The 15,615-nt window shown below is 42.2% G+C and overlaps 1 protein-coding gene across 1 annotated transcript; it reads right to left on the bottom strand.

The window, feature by feature from the left end:
• Nucleotides 1-605: 605 nt before the first annotated feature.
• Nucleotides 606-15,589, bottom strand: BHMT2 (betaine--homocysteine S-methyltransferase 2). Its single transcript, XM_060418775.1, has 5 exons — nt 15,532-15,589; nt 10,390-10,522; nt 6,752-6,843; nt 3,583-3,730; nt 606-3,378 (listed from the first exon to the last, which is right to left on the bottom strand). Exons 1-5 carry the CDS (start codon nt 15,562-15,564, stop codon nt 3,332-3,334), a joined length of 453 nt encoding a protein of 150 aa, XP_060274758.1. The 5' UTR covers nt 15,565-15,589; the 3' UTR covers nt 606-3,331.
• Nucleotides 15,590-15,615: the final 26 nt, after the last annotated feature.

The raw sequence follows: 15,615 nt of genomic DNA, 5'->3' as shown, positions 1-15,615 counted from the left end.
CAATACGTGAACGGCAAACTTCCAGATGTTCAAGCTGGTTTTAGAAAAGGCAGAGGAATCAGAGATCAAACTGCCAACATCTGCTGGATCATCGGAAAAGCAAGAGAGTTCCAGGAAAACATCTATTTCTGCTTTATTGACTATGCCAAAGCCTTTGACTATGTGGACCACAATAAACTGTGGAAAATTCTTCAAGAGATGGGAATACAGACCACCTGACCTGCCTCTTGAGAAACCTATATGCAGGTCAGGAAGCACCAGTTAGAACTGGACATGGAACAACAGACTGGTTCCAAATAGAAAAAGGAGTACTTCAAGGCTGTACATTGTCACCCTGCTTATTTAACTTCTATGCAGAGTACATCATGAGAAATGCTGGGCTGGAGGAAGCAGAAGCTGGGATCAAGATTGCTGGGAGAAATATCAATAACCTCAGATATGCAGATGACTTTTGTCATACATACATACATATATATATTACAGAGAGAGAGGAGAGAGAGAAGGAGAGGGAGAGAGAGAGAGAAGTAAGAGCCTGGAGCATAATAAATGCTTGTTGCTATTACTTTCCAAAAATATGCATGAAATTTAAATGTTCAAACACTATAAAAGATAAACTATTTTTAATTTTATTATTATAAATTGATACATTGTTTTGAAAAATAGAGAAATAAGCACATAACAAATAGCTCAAACATATCAAGAAAATATTAGACTATGACAAATTTGAACTCTGACTTTTATAAATGTCTTCTTCAGCTGCTAATCTATTTTTACTTATTTATTTATTTAAAACAATCAACAATAAGTGTTTCACTGAGCATCTATTACTATGCCTGGCACCATGCTAAATACTTTGAGCAAAAATAGAAGAAGCATCTGACATGGTCCTTGTCTTTAGTTGTGTATAATCTAGCTATTTATGATCTATAGAGATACATTGAAAAAATTCTGGGACCTAATACCTTTAAGTAAAATTATCTTTGAACCCAATCACTTTGGAAGGTTATATGATTATTTTTTTAAAATCCTAAAATATTTTATGCATCTGTTCCTTTGGGATTGCCTTTGGAGTCATTATACAAATCACTCAAAAAAGGCAGACTCAGTAATTTTAGTTTAGAATGCTGCTCTATCCTTCTGTACCTAGTTTAGTCACCTGAATTAATCACTGCGTTTGTTGCTCACTAACTTTGGGTTATTTTAAAATGTCACATTCACTCTAACTGACAAGTTTTACCGTTCTTGATGCCCTTCCAAAGCATGTCCTACAGCACCACTGGACACTCAGTACCTGGAGGACCAGAAGCCTTTCTCATCAGCTTTGCATCTCGCCCAGCATCCAGCTCTTGCTTAAGCACAGCAGGACTGTAAAACAAATCCTATGCTCAGTTGTCAGCACATAAGCTGACACTTGTTCAACAGCTGGAGACATCAGGGTGGGCTGAGGATAGAGGCACGGAAGGGCTCCAGATGGGGCTTGAGGGGGATTTCTTTCCATTCTGCTGTTTCAGTATTTTCTCTCATTATTCCTCAGGCATCTGGCTTTGACAATGAAGGACAGAGAGGTCTACCAGAAGCTGGCCACAGATTCTCCCAATACTCCCTTCTAGCCCTGTGTTTGAAAAGATATATAGTTAATCAATTAAAAGATTCACGTCTATTGTGTAAGTCCATACATTATGTGTGTGTGTATGTGTGTGTGTGTGTGTGTGTAGGCTAAATGCACCTAAGCTTGGTGGATGATCAGGCTAAAGTAGAATTTCAGTTTTAACATATACACAGAAAAACTGTGCCCATATCCATTAACTTTAGGAGTCTTTCTATATTTCTATTCTCAATAACAATCACTGGGTTTCAAATCACCTTTCAGAAAAAGACAATGTGTCTGAATTTACATGTTTCTGTGAATTTTATTCATCCAGAAATATCTATCAGGATCCTTCTAACTCTATTCAATATTTTAACATAATGACAAGTATATGAAGCCAGTTTTTAAAATTTTAATCAATTTACTTTTGGCTGTTCGGGGTCTTCCCTGCCGTGTGGGGTTTTCTCTAACTGCCATGAGCGGAGGCTGCTCCCTAGTTGCGGTATACGGGCTTCTCACTGCAGGGTCTTCTCTTGCTAAGGAGTACACAGGCTCTAGCATGTGCAGGTTTCAGCGGCTTCAGTTCTCGGGCTCAGCAGTTGCAGTTTCCGGGCACAGAGCGCAGGTTCAATCGTCGCGGCGCCTGCCTTAATAGCTCTTAGGCACATTCGGTTCTCCCTGACCACGGACTGAACCCGCGTCTCCGGCATGGGCAGGTGGAATCTTTACCGCTGAGCCCCCGAGGAAGAGCCTGAAGCCAGTTTTTCACATAACGAGACAATGCAAAATTCTTCAGAAACTAACTAAAAAAAGAATACAGATTGCTCAGTATTTGTATCTTGTTTTTAGAAAAAGAAAGAACATAAGGTTCCTGGTCACAGACTTTTGTGTTGAATATATTTTTACAGTTTTTTTCACTTTACCTATGAAACAACTAATAAACCAGGTTTTTTCTGGATGATGAAAATGTCAGAAGTCTATAGGTTTTTGGGTAATCGCAAATTTTTGTGAACATCAGTATGTTTGGGAGTTTAGGGTACAAGAAATGTCTGCCTTTAGTCTACAGAATAATGTTTTAAGTTGCTAATAAATTTCAAAGATCCTTGGACAATGTATATTAAAATAAGCCATTTTTCACTTATCTGAACTATTTTAATCATCATCAAAGTATGCTCTCCTCACCTTTTAATTAATTTCTATTTAGTCTTTTTTTTTTTGCTATGCATGAGACCTTTTAAAAAAATCTTTCTGGGTAAATATCCATACATTTCAGAAGAAATGTTTACCTAAATAATTTCTTGCCTATGTCTACAATCTAAACATATTTGCATTCAGAAAATTGTCCCAGTTCAAAAATGAAGACTATTCTAAATCTCTTCCCCACTGAAATGGATAAAGTACAAAAATGGATTAAATTTTAACATTTGTATGCAAACACAGAAGACCCTGAATAGCCAAAACAGTCTTGAGAAAGAGGAACAGAGCTGGAGGAATCAAGCTCCCTGACTTCTGTCGGTACCACAAACATACAGGTTGGTACAGTTTGTACCAAGTACAGTTTGGTGAAGTGAAGTTGCTCAGTTGTGTCCGACTCTTTGTGACCTCATGGACTGTAGCCTACCAGGCTCCTCCCTCCATGGGATTCTCCAGGCAAGAGTACTGGAGTGGGTTGCATTTTCTTCTCCAGGGGATCTTCCCGAGCTGGGGATCGAACCCGGGTCTCCCGCATTCCAGGCAGATGCTTTAACCTCTGGGCCACCAGGGAAGCCCCTGTACAGTGCAGCTTGGTACTGGCACAAAAATAGACACAGAAATCTTTTAATAGTTGGAAGGTGCCTTAGAAATTAGCTATCCCTCTCCACTTCTTAAGGTTTACTGATAAATCAATTCCAATCAACGATTTTATTTCCAAACTGTTCTCCCAATCTTAAGAAACATTGTTAAATTTCATAAACAATAACTGAACTGTTTATCACATCGTGGGTCCACATTACCTGCCTTCCGCAGCTTCACATCACATTCTCCAGGTGTTACACCGGGCATGTCTCCCTCTGGGCCTACGCACACAGTGGCTGCCACAGGCTTTCCAGATTCTTTTAAGACTTCTACAGCCCACACAGCTTCTACAGCATGTTCAAAATACTAAGAGAAATTTAATGTTTTTCTATTGGTCGAAATAGAAAGCAGACTTTAAGTGGTAGACCATAAATGTTACAAAAACCAGTTATAAAAATTACCAAATATATGTAATAAAATGTGCTAAGAAATGTGTCTCTACCAGACTGACTAAAGAGTATTTTTTCTGAGTAAATTTTAATTCTTTTAACAATAACATATAGATTTTCATTCAGATATTATACTACTAATAAAAAAAAGATTTTAAAGTAATTGAGTACTTAAAATTATGATTTTGAAGGAACAAAAGTTTTACTTATAAATTTTGGACTCTTTTTTATTTTAATGTAACTAGGGTGGTCTCTGAAGAATAGTGAATAGTTTTTTATGCTTTACACTTCAAAATACTTTTCTATTCGCTTCTAGTTGGGTAGTCATATGCTCATGACTATGTTCAGTCTCTAAGTCGTGTCCTACTCTGTGTGACCCCATGGACTGTAGCCCACCAGGCTCCTCTGTTCAGGGATTTTCCAGGCAAGAGTACTGGAGTGGGTTGCCATTTCCTTCTCCAGGGGATCTTCCTGACCCAAGAATTGAAACCATGTCTCCTGTGTCACCTGCATTGGCAGGAGGATTCTTTACCACTGAGCCACCTGGGAAGCCCTGTTATTCATAAGTGTTTCATAAAACAGGAATGGAAATATGATTATTTCCCCAGGTGAGAATATTGAGGCACAGAGAAGGGAGGGGTACCTATTGAGTGTCTTTGCTGATGGTGGAAAGGACACCTTGTCTGGTAAACCCAGGTCATTTGCTGGGGTGCTTCTCCTGCACTTAAGGAACCCCCTTAAGTGCCACAGTTGAAGAGCTGATCTTAGTTTAAGTAGGTGGAGAAAAGCTAGCAGAAATCTCTGTGTTTCTTCCTTCTTGACTTAGATTCTGCAGTAGCAATGGAATTGTGCAAAGGAATCGTGGAGAAAGTCAAAAGAGAGGCTTTTAAAAAACAAACTTATGTTCTCACCCATGTGGAGAACGTACAGGGTGGAGTTTGCCTTCATTTTTGTAGATGACTTTCCAGGTGCATTAGCCAGGCAAGGGTAGCCCTAAGCCTTAAGAAGGATGATGAAGCAAAGTTTCTCATAAATTCAGTAGGATGACTGGGGAACTAGCAGTTGGGAGGCTATTGTCTTTGTCAAGGGTAAAACCTGGATTGAGACCTTGACTGGGGGATCAGACAATAGCAATCATGATGGGAAATAGGGAGATGGGAGCAAGAGACTACTCTGGGACTTCATGTGTAGTCAGTGACAACTTTTATTGATTCTAACTTCAAAGTATTGCTCATGTGTTACAACTTTAGTGAAAGCGGAGAGACGAGGTGAGCAAGGCATGGACGGAGGTGGGCAAGTAAACTACTGCTTGGCCCTGAGTGTTACTGGGGGCCTGGAGGAGCCCTGGCAGCTGCCTATCCTCTAGGTTTTGCTCCCTGACAGCGTCGACTCCCCAGCCCCCAGCTTCTTCCTGCCCTGCCTCTCCTGTAGGAGAAGATGCTCCCAGAATCCCTGTCCCCGTTAGCTTATCCGACATTGTAGGGTCCCCCAAGAGTCAGCTGCTACAACCACCCAGAATAAAACCAAAGGCTACATACAGGTAGGCCTCTCCTGGCTCTGTTCTTTGTCTTCACAGAGAATCTAGCACACAAGTGAAAGGATGTTGGCCTTGACCTTAGTGCATATAAGCAAACCTTTGACCATGCGCAGGGAGGGAATGAGGGCACAGGGCAGTCCCATACTCTTATGAAAGTTGAAGACTATGCAGTTATATCAAAATAGAGTTCATTTTTTCCCTGTAACATAGGCCTACCTGTGCAATCAAGAAATCTACATTTTTCCTGGCAAAAATCTCTAGCTGTAGTTGAAAAAGCTTTTTAATTCTAACTTCATCCTTGTGGTGTGCGTACAATGATGTCTGGCAGATCCCCCCTACTACCAAAGCATCCCCTTTGTCAGCTACTTCTCTGGCGAGGTCACAGGCAGCGGTGTTTACAGCTTCCCACTGAAGTTAGAGAGCAAGAGTTCACATGGGGAGCCTGGCATTTGAAAGGTGGAATGTAATAAATAACAAGGAGGGCAATGAGCAAGTGGCATGAGTACAAGTCACTGGTTTAACCTGCAATTCGAGAAGACCAGCAGAGTTGGGTACCATCTCCCGTACTCCCAATGAGCTTATATTTCCATTATTGTACTTACCACACTGGATCTTAGTGAATGCTCATTTTTGGAGAATCCTGTGGACAGAGAAGCCTGGTGGGCTACAGTCCATTGGGTTGCAAGGAGTCAGACACGACTGACTTAGCATGCATGCACGTGCCTCCCCACTGGGCTGTGAGCCACTTCAGAATAGAGTCTATGCCTTTTATTCGTCCCTGTATTTGGCACAGAGAATGGACTATAACAGGTACTCAGTAAATGTTGGTTGGTTGAATGAATAAATGGGCATTAATGTTACAAGTATTAATACTTTCCATTTGCAGAATATCTCGCAATACTTCCATATCCTTCACCTTATCTGTTTTCCCCAACAACCCAATGCATGCAAGCATCAGTTATCACACAGATAGTAGATGGCAAAGTTGGGTGTCAAACCCAATTCTCCTCATTCCTAGCCAGTGATGCTGTCTTTTCTAGAACCATCCTGTCTGCAGATGTCAGAAAAAGAAGAATGTGAAATGAGAAGGTAAAGAGAGATCTGTAGTGTCCTTTCTCAACAAAAACATAGCACAGAGGATGGCCATGCCCTTCCAATAGTCTGTTTTCCCCCAGTCCCATCCCCTACCCTTCCCCTAGATAAATAGACAAAAAATAATTATTTTTTACGTAAGTTTACATATGATGGATTACTTAATGAATATTCTATGTGGAAGAATTTGTAATAAAGCATAGTACCACATCAGGTCAGCTCCATGGATTCTCTTCAGGAGGTTATTTCTATTATAGGCGACCCCTCTTCCCACCCCGCCCCATCCCCAGCTGCCACGCTGTAGTCTACCTGGCTTTCCATATTGTCCTCACTGGCAGAAAAGGTGAAAGTCTGCATGACATCTGATCCCGCCCTCAAGAATTCCATGTGAAGCTGACAAACTGCAAAGGAGTTCTTTTTTTATTTTCCATTGAAATTTTTAAAAAGTAAAAAATCACAGAAACTATCATTTTTAGCAGCAGCTCATCCACTCACATCTCTTTCAATCATACACACTTCCAAACCAAGTACTTATACAGAAATTGCAGACTCAGGTCAGTAGAATTCAGGGACGGGAAAAGGCAGAGTCCATACCAAACGGGGGCTGTTGAGAGTAACCTCATGTTGACCTGCCAATGGGCCTCTTGGCCTGGTGCGGTCACAGGCAGGCCGCAAGGCTGGGTTGGCCCACTGATCCTTGGCCCAAAGAGGGTCTATTCATTCGCCAGTGTCAAGAAGGATGTAGCTGGTCTACTTATAGTCAGCAGTGGGAAGCCCTCCAAGTAGAATGAGGGAATTCTCACAGTGGGCAGAATGCAGATGGTAGAGCCCCCACCAAACGGGGTTGACTCAAGCAGCTGGGAGACGTGGCCAGAGAGCTTTCCTTGTCCATCAGACACGCCTTCCTCTCGCTCTTCATCCCTCTCCCCCTCACTTTAATCTCCATCCTACTATTTCAGCACTTTCTTCCTGAGAGCGCAAAAAAGATCTTCTAAAATTAAGAATGAGTTCTTCTTGGGCCAGATGAAATCTCCCTGCTAACACCAGAAAGACAGAACTTTGTCCTACCATCTAACTCTCTGAGTGTCTGATGGAACAGTAATTGTGGCCATTGGGTACTTATATGCTGGGCATTTCATGTGGGTTAACTCATGAGTCCTCACAAGCAGCCCATGTCATGCTCCTGTGTGACAGATGAAGAAACTCATCCTCAGAGGTCAAATGACTTGTCCAGGGTCACTCCGCTGGTCAGTAAAAACCACATTTGTCTGATACACTATGCATGTATGAAGAAAAGGAGAACAAATCAAAAGTCCCATCACAGCCAGTATCCTGTTTCACCCATTTCTTCTTTGGCTGTATTTCCCACTTAAATTTAGGAAGCAAATACAAAAAAGAGCAAACTTTACAGGATTAAAAGTTTCAATTTGATGTTACCAACCAATTCTATCACAGTTTCTACCTCCAACTCTTTTTTGTTGTTGTTGTTGTTGTTGTTTTCAGCCAAGAGGACGAAGTGTTTATTTCTTTGCCCCTCTTCTCCCCACAACAGAACCTGGCTATCTCCTGTCTAAGCTTTGTTAAGTGCCGGGGGCCAGCGTGAGGAACTCCGCCCATGGCAAAGGTCATGAGGAAGGAGTCTTGCATACGCAAAGGCGTGATCAAGCCTCAGGAAACCCCCTGTTCCCGAGCATCTACCCCCCAAACCAGAGTCTACCTACTTTACTGTTTTATGCTCTCGCCTACACCCCTGACTTTACGGGGGGCTCTCCCCCATCACCATTTCTCTTGGAGAAAGAGTAAACGTGCAGCTCCAAGTCAATAAAAATTCCTGGGCATGACAAGAGTGTTTCAGCTTACGGACTCCTCTGAAGGTTATCTAGCCGGCCTGTACAGGTTCCTCCGGCCACATGTGATTGTTTACAGCCTCCCAACCTGAGAGGCACGAGATGTTTTAGACTTACTAAAGGCAAATTCCTTTGGGAAATTGTCAGTATAGTGGGATGGTTAGGATTATATTGGTGAAGGGTTTTTTCATTTGTTGTGCCAATAATTGCTGCTAATTCCCTGCCCTGGGTGTGACAAGGGTGTCTCAGGTCAAACCTCTGCTGACAGACTAGCTTGTGTGACAGGATTATCCATACTCCTGCCACTGCACATGATTGCTTACTACCTTTCAACCATAAACAGCACAGAGAGTTTGGAGTATTTTGAGAGTCTTAATTAGCATAGGGCTTTTCTCACTGTTTGTCAATGATTGCTGCCAGGCCTCCATATCCTTAGGCACCTGGGAATATATTAATCAATGTATTTGGAATATAGAAAAGGAAATATAGTAGTTTTTAAGGTTAGCAATACTAGACTTTTTGAGTTAATGAATTTTCTCTTTTGTAATAGATCACTGTACTTTGTTATAAATCACTGTGTACTTGGTATGTAAAAAGGTAACTTTATCACTATCTTAAGACTAAATAGATCTTAAGGGGAACATTGGTAAAAGGATTTTCATTTGTTGGGCTGATGTTTGCTGCTAAATCTCCATATTCCCTGCCCTTATAATGAATATAACTAACATATAGGAGAAATAAGTATTAACCTTTAAGCATATAGGAGAAATAAGTATTAACCTTTAAGATTAATCATGTTAACCTTGGGTTAAATAAATTCCTTTCTTGATTGTAACTCACTACACCCTTACCCTATAGGAATGCAACTTTATTTGGAGGGTGGTGCCTGGTTTAAGAAAAAACATCCTTGGGAAAAATAAGTTTTTGGTTATCAGAAAGAAAGGGTCGTAAAATGTCAGCAGGTCTCATGGCCAGAAGATGATGTAAAACCCCTAGGACCTTTTTTTTATGCATTTATGTGAAGCACCTGATTTTGATTAAGGTCAGGACTGCTGACCCCCGCGTGACTCTGTATTCATCCCTATGTGTAACAAAAGGTATATAAGCAAACCGAAAAATAAAGAAATGGGATCAGCTTCTGGAAAGACTGAATCCCCCATGTCGCTTCTTTCTTGCTCTCTGTTTTTCTGGCCGAATTCCCATCTGGTGCATGGGTACCTATCAAGCCTACTAATTTTGCCTGGGCTTCTAAGATCGGACCAGGGGGGCCTCAGCGCCTCCTCTCCTTGGGGAGAACGGGAAGATGCCTGCGGCCTACGTAGGTGGTGATTGGTATTCCATGTGAACCAAGTTATTCAGCCTCTTTTTCTCTGCAAATTTTCTAATCCCTCTCTATCTGTAATTAAATAAGTTATTTCCAAGGACGCCGACTCCGTCCCCACCTTTGAATCACCCTGGATCCACCGGGGCTGGACCCCAGCAGTTAAGTTTAAAAGTGAAAAGTGAAAGTTGCTCAGTTGTGACCAACTTCGTGACTCCATGGACTATACAGCCCATGGAGTTCTCCAGGCCAGAATACTGGAGTGGGTAGTCATTCCCCTCTCCAGGGGATCTTCCCAACCCAGGGATCAAATCCAGGTCTCCCGCATTGCAGGCAGATACTTTACCAGCTGAGTCACCTGGAATTACCATTAATCATCCCTATCAAACATACTGTTTTAATATCATATGCAAATTAGCCAGATGGATGACTCCAAAGCAATAATAGTTTTCTTGTGTTACGGAAACTCTTGAATATACATAAGGTAAATAAATATTCATGGAACAAATATTAGGATATATATTTTAGCACTTCCTATACATAAAGATGCAAGTGTGTGTGTGTGTGTGAGAGAGCTCAAGCACACAAGCATAGAGTGGGGAGGATGGGAGAGAGAGAAGCCATTTCTTCTATTTGATTCATTTACAGCCAGTATCACCATATCTTTGCAATTCTGGCAAATGAAACAGTCCTTAGAAAACGCTCGCTATTTAGCTTCTCTCAGCCAGGTCTAAGCAATTGTCACCCAGGTAACCACTGAGGGTGATGCTGGCACCGACCTGCATTCGGATGCTCTACTACGGCTTCTGGAGTCCAGAGCCCGGCCTTCACGTAGCCCCTCTTCTCCAGAGTTAGGAGATAGCTGCCATCTCCAACCACAACCTCCCCACTATCCAGACGTTTCAAAAGGCCCTGAAGAATAGAAAGAAAAATCACGTTCCTTTTATTCTTCCTAAAAGCAGTTCCCCGTTGTAGGAAAGGTGGGTACAATGGTCTCACATCTCCAGTTTTGTGAAAATCATCTGTGCCTGATAGTATTTCAGAAAACTTGAGTAGACTCTATTGGACAATCCAGATACTTGTTTTGCTCCAAGTTCTGTATTTTTTCTTAAATACCATTTAATCTGAATCAAATTATAGTGAAAATGCTGTTTCCATGATATTTTGTTTTTTCAAGATGTTTGTGGTAGACACTGCTTATCGCCTAAGTAACGTGCATTTTTTTCTCCTCGTGTTTGCTAATGTATTTTGTTTGGGGAGACAATGTCCCAGACTTAAAAAAAATTCTCGGGTCTCAGGCTCCTTTGCTGTCGGGGACTGGCCATGTGATACAGTGGTGGCCAATGGCTATAAGTGAAAGCCTGCTGAAAATTCCTGAAAGGGATTTGTTTTCCTGATAGAGATGCCCTCACCCTTCCATCCTGTCCCTTTTTCTCCTTCCTGTCTGGAATATCAGCTCAAGTCCTGGTGCCACAGCCATCATCTTGCAGCCATGCCATCGAAAGCCACGTGCTAAGGCTGAGGGCACAGGCTAATAACTGCAGCCTGGTATCTTGACAACAGCTTAGAGGGGCTGCAGAGGCCATGGACTGTGACTGCGTTTTTTACGTGAGAAAAATAAACCTCTTTTTTGTGTGAACCATTGGACATAATCCTACTAGACACAGCATTTCATAGTTCTGCCTTACATTTTCCAGCATATTATCATCTGGTACTCTTAACAAGTCTGGGAGCTAGGCAGGGCAGACAGGTTTTATTGCAATTTTATAAATGAGGAAACTCAGGTTCAGAGAGGCTGAGTGAATTGCTCAAGATCATAGAGCTCAGTAGATAAAACAGTAGACGTCAGACCTTCTAAATTTCTAATCTAGTCTCTATTTTGCCACCTTTCTAGTCAGCCCACCTATAACCTGAATAAAAGACTGCATCCAGAGCAGTTATCCAAGGGCTAATGGCGTCCACTGAGTACAAAGTACATCCCCAGATACCTACGTGGTTCATCCTCTCATTTCCTTCAGGTCATTTGTCAAGTGTCGTTTTCTTTCAGAGAGACCTTCCTTTTGATTTATAAAAACTGCAAATACCCCCATGGGAATCCTTATCCTTCTTGCATAGACTACACGTTAGTTGAAGATATAACCTTTTTCTCTTTTTCTTTTTTCTTTTTTAAATTTTGAAAGTATGATAACACATTTACAGGAGACTGGGAAAATACAGAACAAAGTTATGTATAGTTTATTTTTTTAAGCAGATAAATTAATATTTTTAGTTGGGGTTTCAATATCAAATTCTCAAAAATTAGTCGAATGAATATACAGAAAGACAGAAGAATATAGCAGATCTAAAAAGCACCAAGTGTCTCCTAGTTTACAGTCTATGGGAACTTGAATAAAATTTGTACCCTACTGTTGTGTGAAAATTGTATGAATCTTAACTAGGTTGAATTGGTTTGAAGATACAACGTTTTAGTGAAAATATCAGCCAGTTCATCTCAGCCCTGCCTATAGCTGGACATAGAGCAGTGCATGAATAGGGGAGCTGCCCCTCGGACCCAGTCACATCTGCAGCTCAGGAAGGGACGTTAGAAGTGGCTGCCCTGAGGCTAAACACCAGGCCTCCTTCCTCCTCCATTTTCCTGTGGAGGGAAGTGGAATGCAGCCCAGCTCTGTCAACCAGAAACACTATTTTGGCAGAGAGAGCTCCTGACTCTGGTTATTTTTCCATACTTCATATGGAAGATAAATTTTAGCTGAATGTAGAAAAAACGTTAATGTATTCTATGATTCTCACCTCTCTCCCTACTCCCTCCATAGAGTGAAGTTTGCTCCTTTCATTTTGTACTTTTGAAACATAAAAAGGACTTAAACTTTCACTGAGACCTTCCTACATACTAGATCCAGTTTCTAGGCCAGAGGAATAAACATTGGAATAACAGTCACTGCCCTCAAGAAGCTCCAAGTTCTGGTTGCCTTGGGGAAGGCCATTATATCAACAGACCATCATAGTACAGGGTAATGACTAAATGCTGCGGAGGCACATGGAAGAGAGAATCAAAATATCATCATTTGTCTAAAATTCCAAATTGAAAATCTAACACATTTCAATGAAGCTAACTTTGTTAAGAGTTGGATTGAATATTACACATTCAACAATTCTAGAGGGGAAAATATTAACACACAATCTGGCTGTTATAGGTTAATCTCTCACCTCCCACATCCGTTCTGTCATAGGGTTACACCAGGCATATCTATTTAACACATCTCACATATGCCCCCTCCCCCATCCTTACTGCCCTGGACTATTATAATGGTCTCCAGTTCACTCCAGCCCACTCTAAACTATCTTCCACTGCTGCCAGAACAAAGCCTTGTCTGACCTACTCTTATTTATGATTACATCCCCTTTTGTCTCTTGCTGAAGTTCATATAACTTCCATTCCTGCATCCATCATCTGTGTTGCATATCTGGTTACTTACCTGTTGCCTGTTTGGCTGTAAGATGCTTGAGGCTCAGGTGACAAGCCTGTCTTATCACCTTCTTATCTCTCCACCTCATACAGCACCCAAAGTGAAGTGAAGTGACAGTCGCTTAGTCGTGTCCATTCTTTGGGATCCCATGGACGGTAGCCTGCAAGGCTTCTCTGTCCATGGAATTCTCCAGGCAAGAAAACTGGAGTGGGTTGCCACTCCCTTCTCCACTTCCTGACCCAGGGGTCGAACCTGGGTCTCCCGCATTGCAGGCAGATTCTTTACCATCTGAGCCGCAGGGGAAGTAGGCCCTTAATAAACCATGCCAAGAGTTAGGAGATGACTGGACTGTTTCGAAAATGTCACGTGTCTCATATGTTACAAGTTTGGTCCTGACAAGGAGGGAAAAAAATAATATTCTAATAGAAAATTAGCTAGGGTGTTAAGAAAATGATGGTGGAAATTTGACTGTTGCCTTCATGATAACAAGTAAGACATTTTGATCTGTCCTCTGGATGTTTGTCCAGTATTTTAAAATTTTGCCAGTTTTCTAAACAGCTATTAGCAAAATAAATTATCAAGATATGCATTCAGAGCATCTTTTAGACCCTCGTTCACTGCTAGACTTACCACCTCAGTTAACTGCTACACCTTTACAATTTAAATATAGCTCTAAAATGACAGAGGACTGTGTAAAATAAAGAACACTGTAAATTATTTGCACTATGTCTATATTTTCATTCCATCCTCCCTTTCTGTTTGGCAGTGACTCTCCCTGGGATCTGAGTGAGCTCTGAGAGGCACTGATGCCCTCTTTTTGCAGATAGCAGTATCTAGACCTCTTGGATTTAAGATCTGGCTTCGGGGCACCTTTATTCATATACAGAGTAGGGCAACTTCACTTTGGGGCAGGAAGCTGCCCCAAAGTCCAGTCTGCTTAAAATATCTCTCCATCTGCCTGAGATTGCCACTGGGACTGCTCATTTGCATTAAAGAAAGCAATTGGAGCTGTCCTCTGTGGCAGTTAAATGACTACTTAAGATGCACCTGTTAGCTGAGAAGAGTGGTGAGCTTAGCTCTACCCCGCTAACATTTAACTCCCAGGCCCATATTAGCATGGACTCGCATATGAAAATCTTGGTGTTGCAAAGAGCAGAGGCCAGCAGGGAATAGAACAGGGAAAGCCTATTCAAAAAAAAAAAAAAAGAAAACCTTTAAAGAAATGAACTAAAAAGTAAACATAATATTAGAGAAAGCTTAGAGAAAGAAATCAGCATAAGGTTCTTCTTTTTATCATGCTTATTTCCTTCAATGCCCATATTTTACTTTTATAACCATAAAAATATATCCAAAATATGTTTTTGTTAAGTTTTTTAAACTCATATTCCACATCTTACATAATTACTATCATTATTGTGTCTTTCTGTACAGTGTGTGTATAATTTTTATATAGTTGGATCAGTCTGTGACATTTCATATCTCCTTTTGTAACTTATTGCCAAAGCACTTTGCCTGTTTCCACACTCAACTTTTTAATTGGCTGCCTAATAACTTATTAAGTGAATGGTCTTTGTTTACAGAGCCCAGGACTGTGGGGCCTCTTGATTGCCCCTGTCTTTTTAGTATAAATGAAATGGTGGCGCACGTTTCCACTTCTATACTGCCACTGCCTTGCACGCCCTCTCTTCTGGATTACCTGGCACAGGTGGCGTGCTTAAAGGAGTTTGGAGATGCTCCGCGCCCAAGTTCACGCCCTTCCTCATTGTGTTTTGTCACCTCTCCTCCCCACCACGCGCACGTCTAGTATGAAAATGGGGGAACAGGGCGACAGCTGGCAAGCACATCAGGAAAGGGGAGCTAGGAATCCGGTACTGCAGGACTACACGAGGTGGAGCCCCTACGCCTCCGCTCGGCACACCCCCACCCTCCATCCCAGCTGCGTCCGAGACCGGTTTCAGGCCAGTACCAGGCTTAGGAGGTTCAGACAACCGCTCTTCCTCAAACATGAGAGGAACGCGCTCTGGGACAGCTGAGTAGAAGAGCTGTGGCTGCAGGTGGGCTGAGGGTAGAAAACGTGAGCGCCACCTAAGTCTGAAAGGCTATATTTCAAATATACCTGCTCCACCTGGATCCGATCTATGAGCCTGAACTAGTCTGCTGACTCTGAGCTTCAGTTTCCTCACCTGTAAAATGGGAATAAAAATGAAGCGGAGATAATTTGCATAGAGCACTACCGCGGGGCAGGTGCCGAGGCGAGGCTCCATAACTGGTACCCAAGATTGCTGTCTCATCCTGACACCGAGGCGGTACTGTAGTCCTGGCGACTCGCGAGGAGGTAAACGGAGGCTCAGAGTCCTCCAGGTGCCTCGCCCAGGTCGCAGAGATTGGCCAGGAACTGAGGTGGAGTCCGCCGGCCAGGAGGGCTGAGTACCTCCCGGGCTCCCCGAAACTTACCTTCTTGACTCTGGGCCCCTCGATCGGTGCCATCGCGCCTCTCGGTGCTGCACGGGGTGGCGGGAGCGCGCGCAGCCAGGAGCC

The sequence above is a fragment of the Ovis aries genome, chromosome 7, assembly GCF_016772045.2.
Source record: "Ovis aries strain OAR_USU_Benz2616 breed Rambouillet chromosome 7, ARS-UI_Ramb_v3.0, whole genome shotgun sequence".
Taxonomy (NCBI): domain Eukaryota; kingdom Metazoa; phylum Chordata; class Mammalia; order Artiodactyla; family Bovidae; genus Ovis; species Ovis aries.
Note: the sequence above shows the minus strand (reverse complement) of the source record. Positions and strands in the feature narration are given on the sequence as shown.

Coding starts and splice junctions, on each gene's coding strand:
- BHMT2 (XM_060418775.1), bottom strand. CDS start 15,564: ATGGCACCGATCGAGGGGCCCAGAGTCAAGAAG. Junction 6,844..10,389: donor AGTAGAGCATCCGAATGCAG/GTCGGTGCCAGC, acceptor ACTCCTTTGCAG/TTTGTCAGCTTCACATGGAA. Junction 3,731..6,751: donor AGGACAATATGGAAAGCCAG/GTAGACTACAGC, acceptor AATTTCTCTTAG/TATTTTGAACATGCTGTAGA.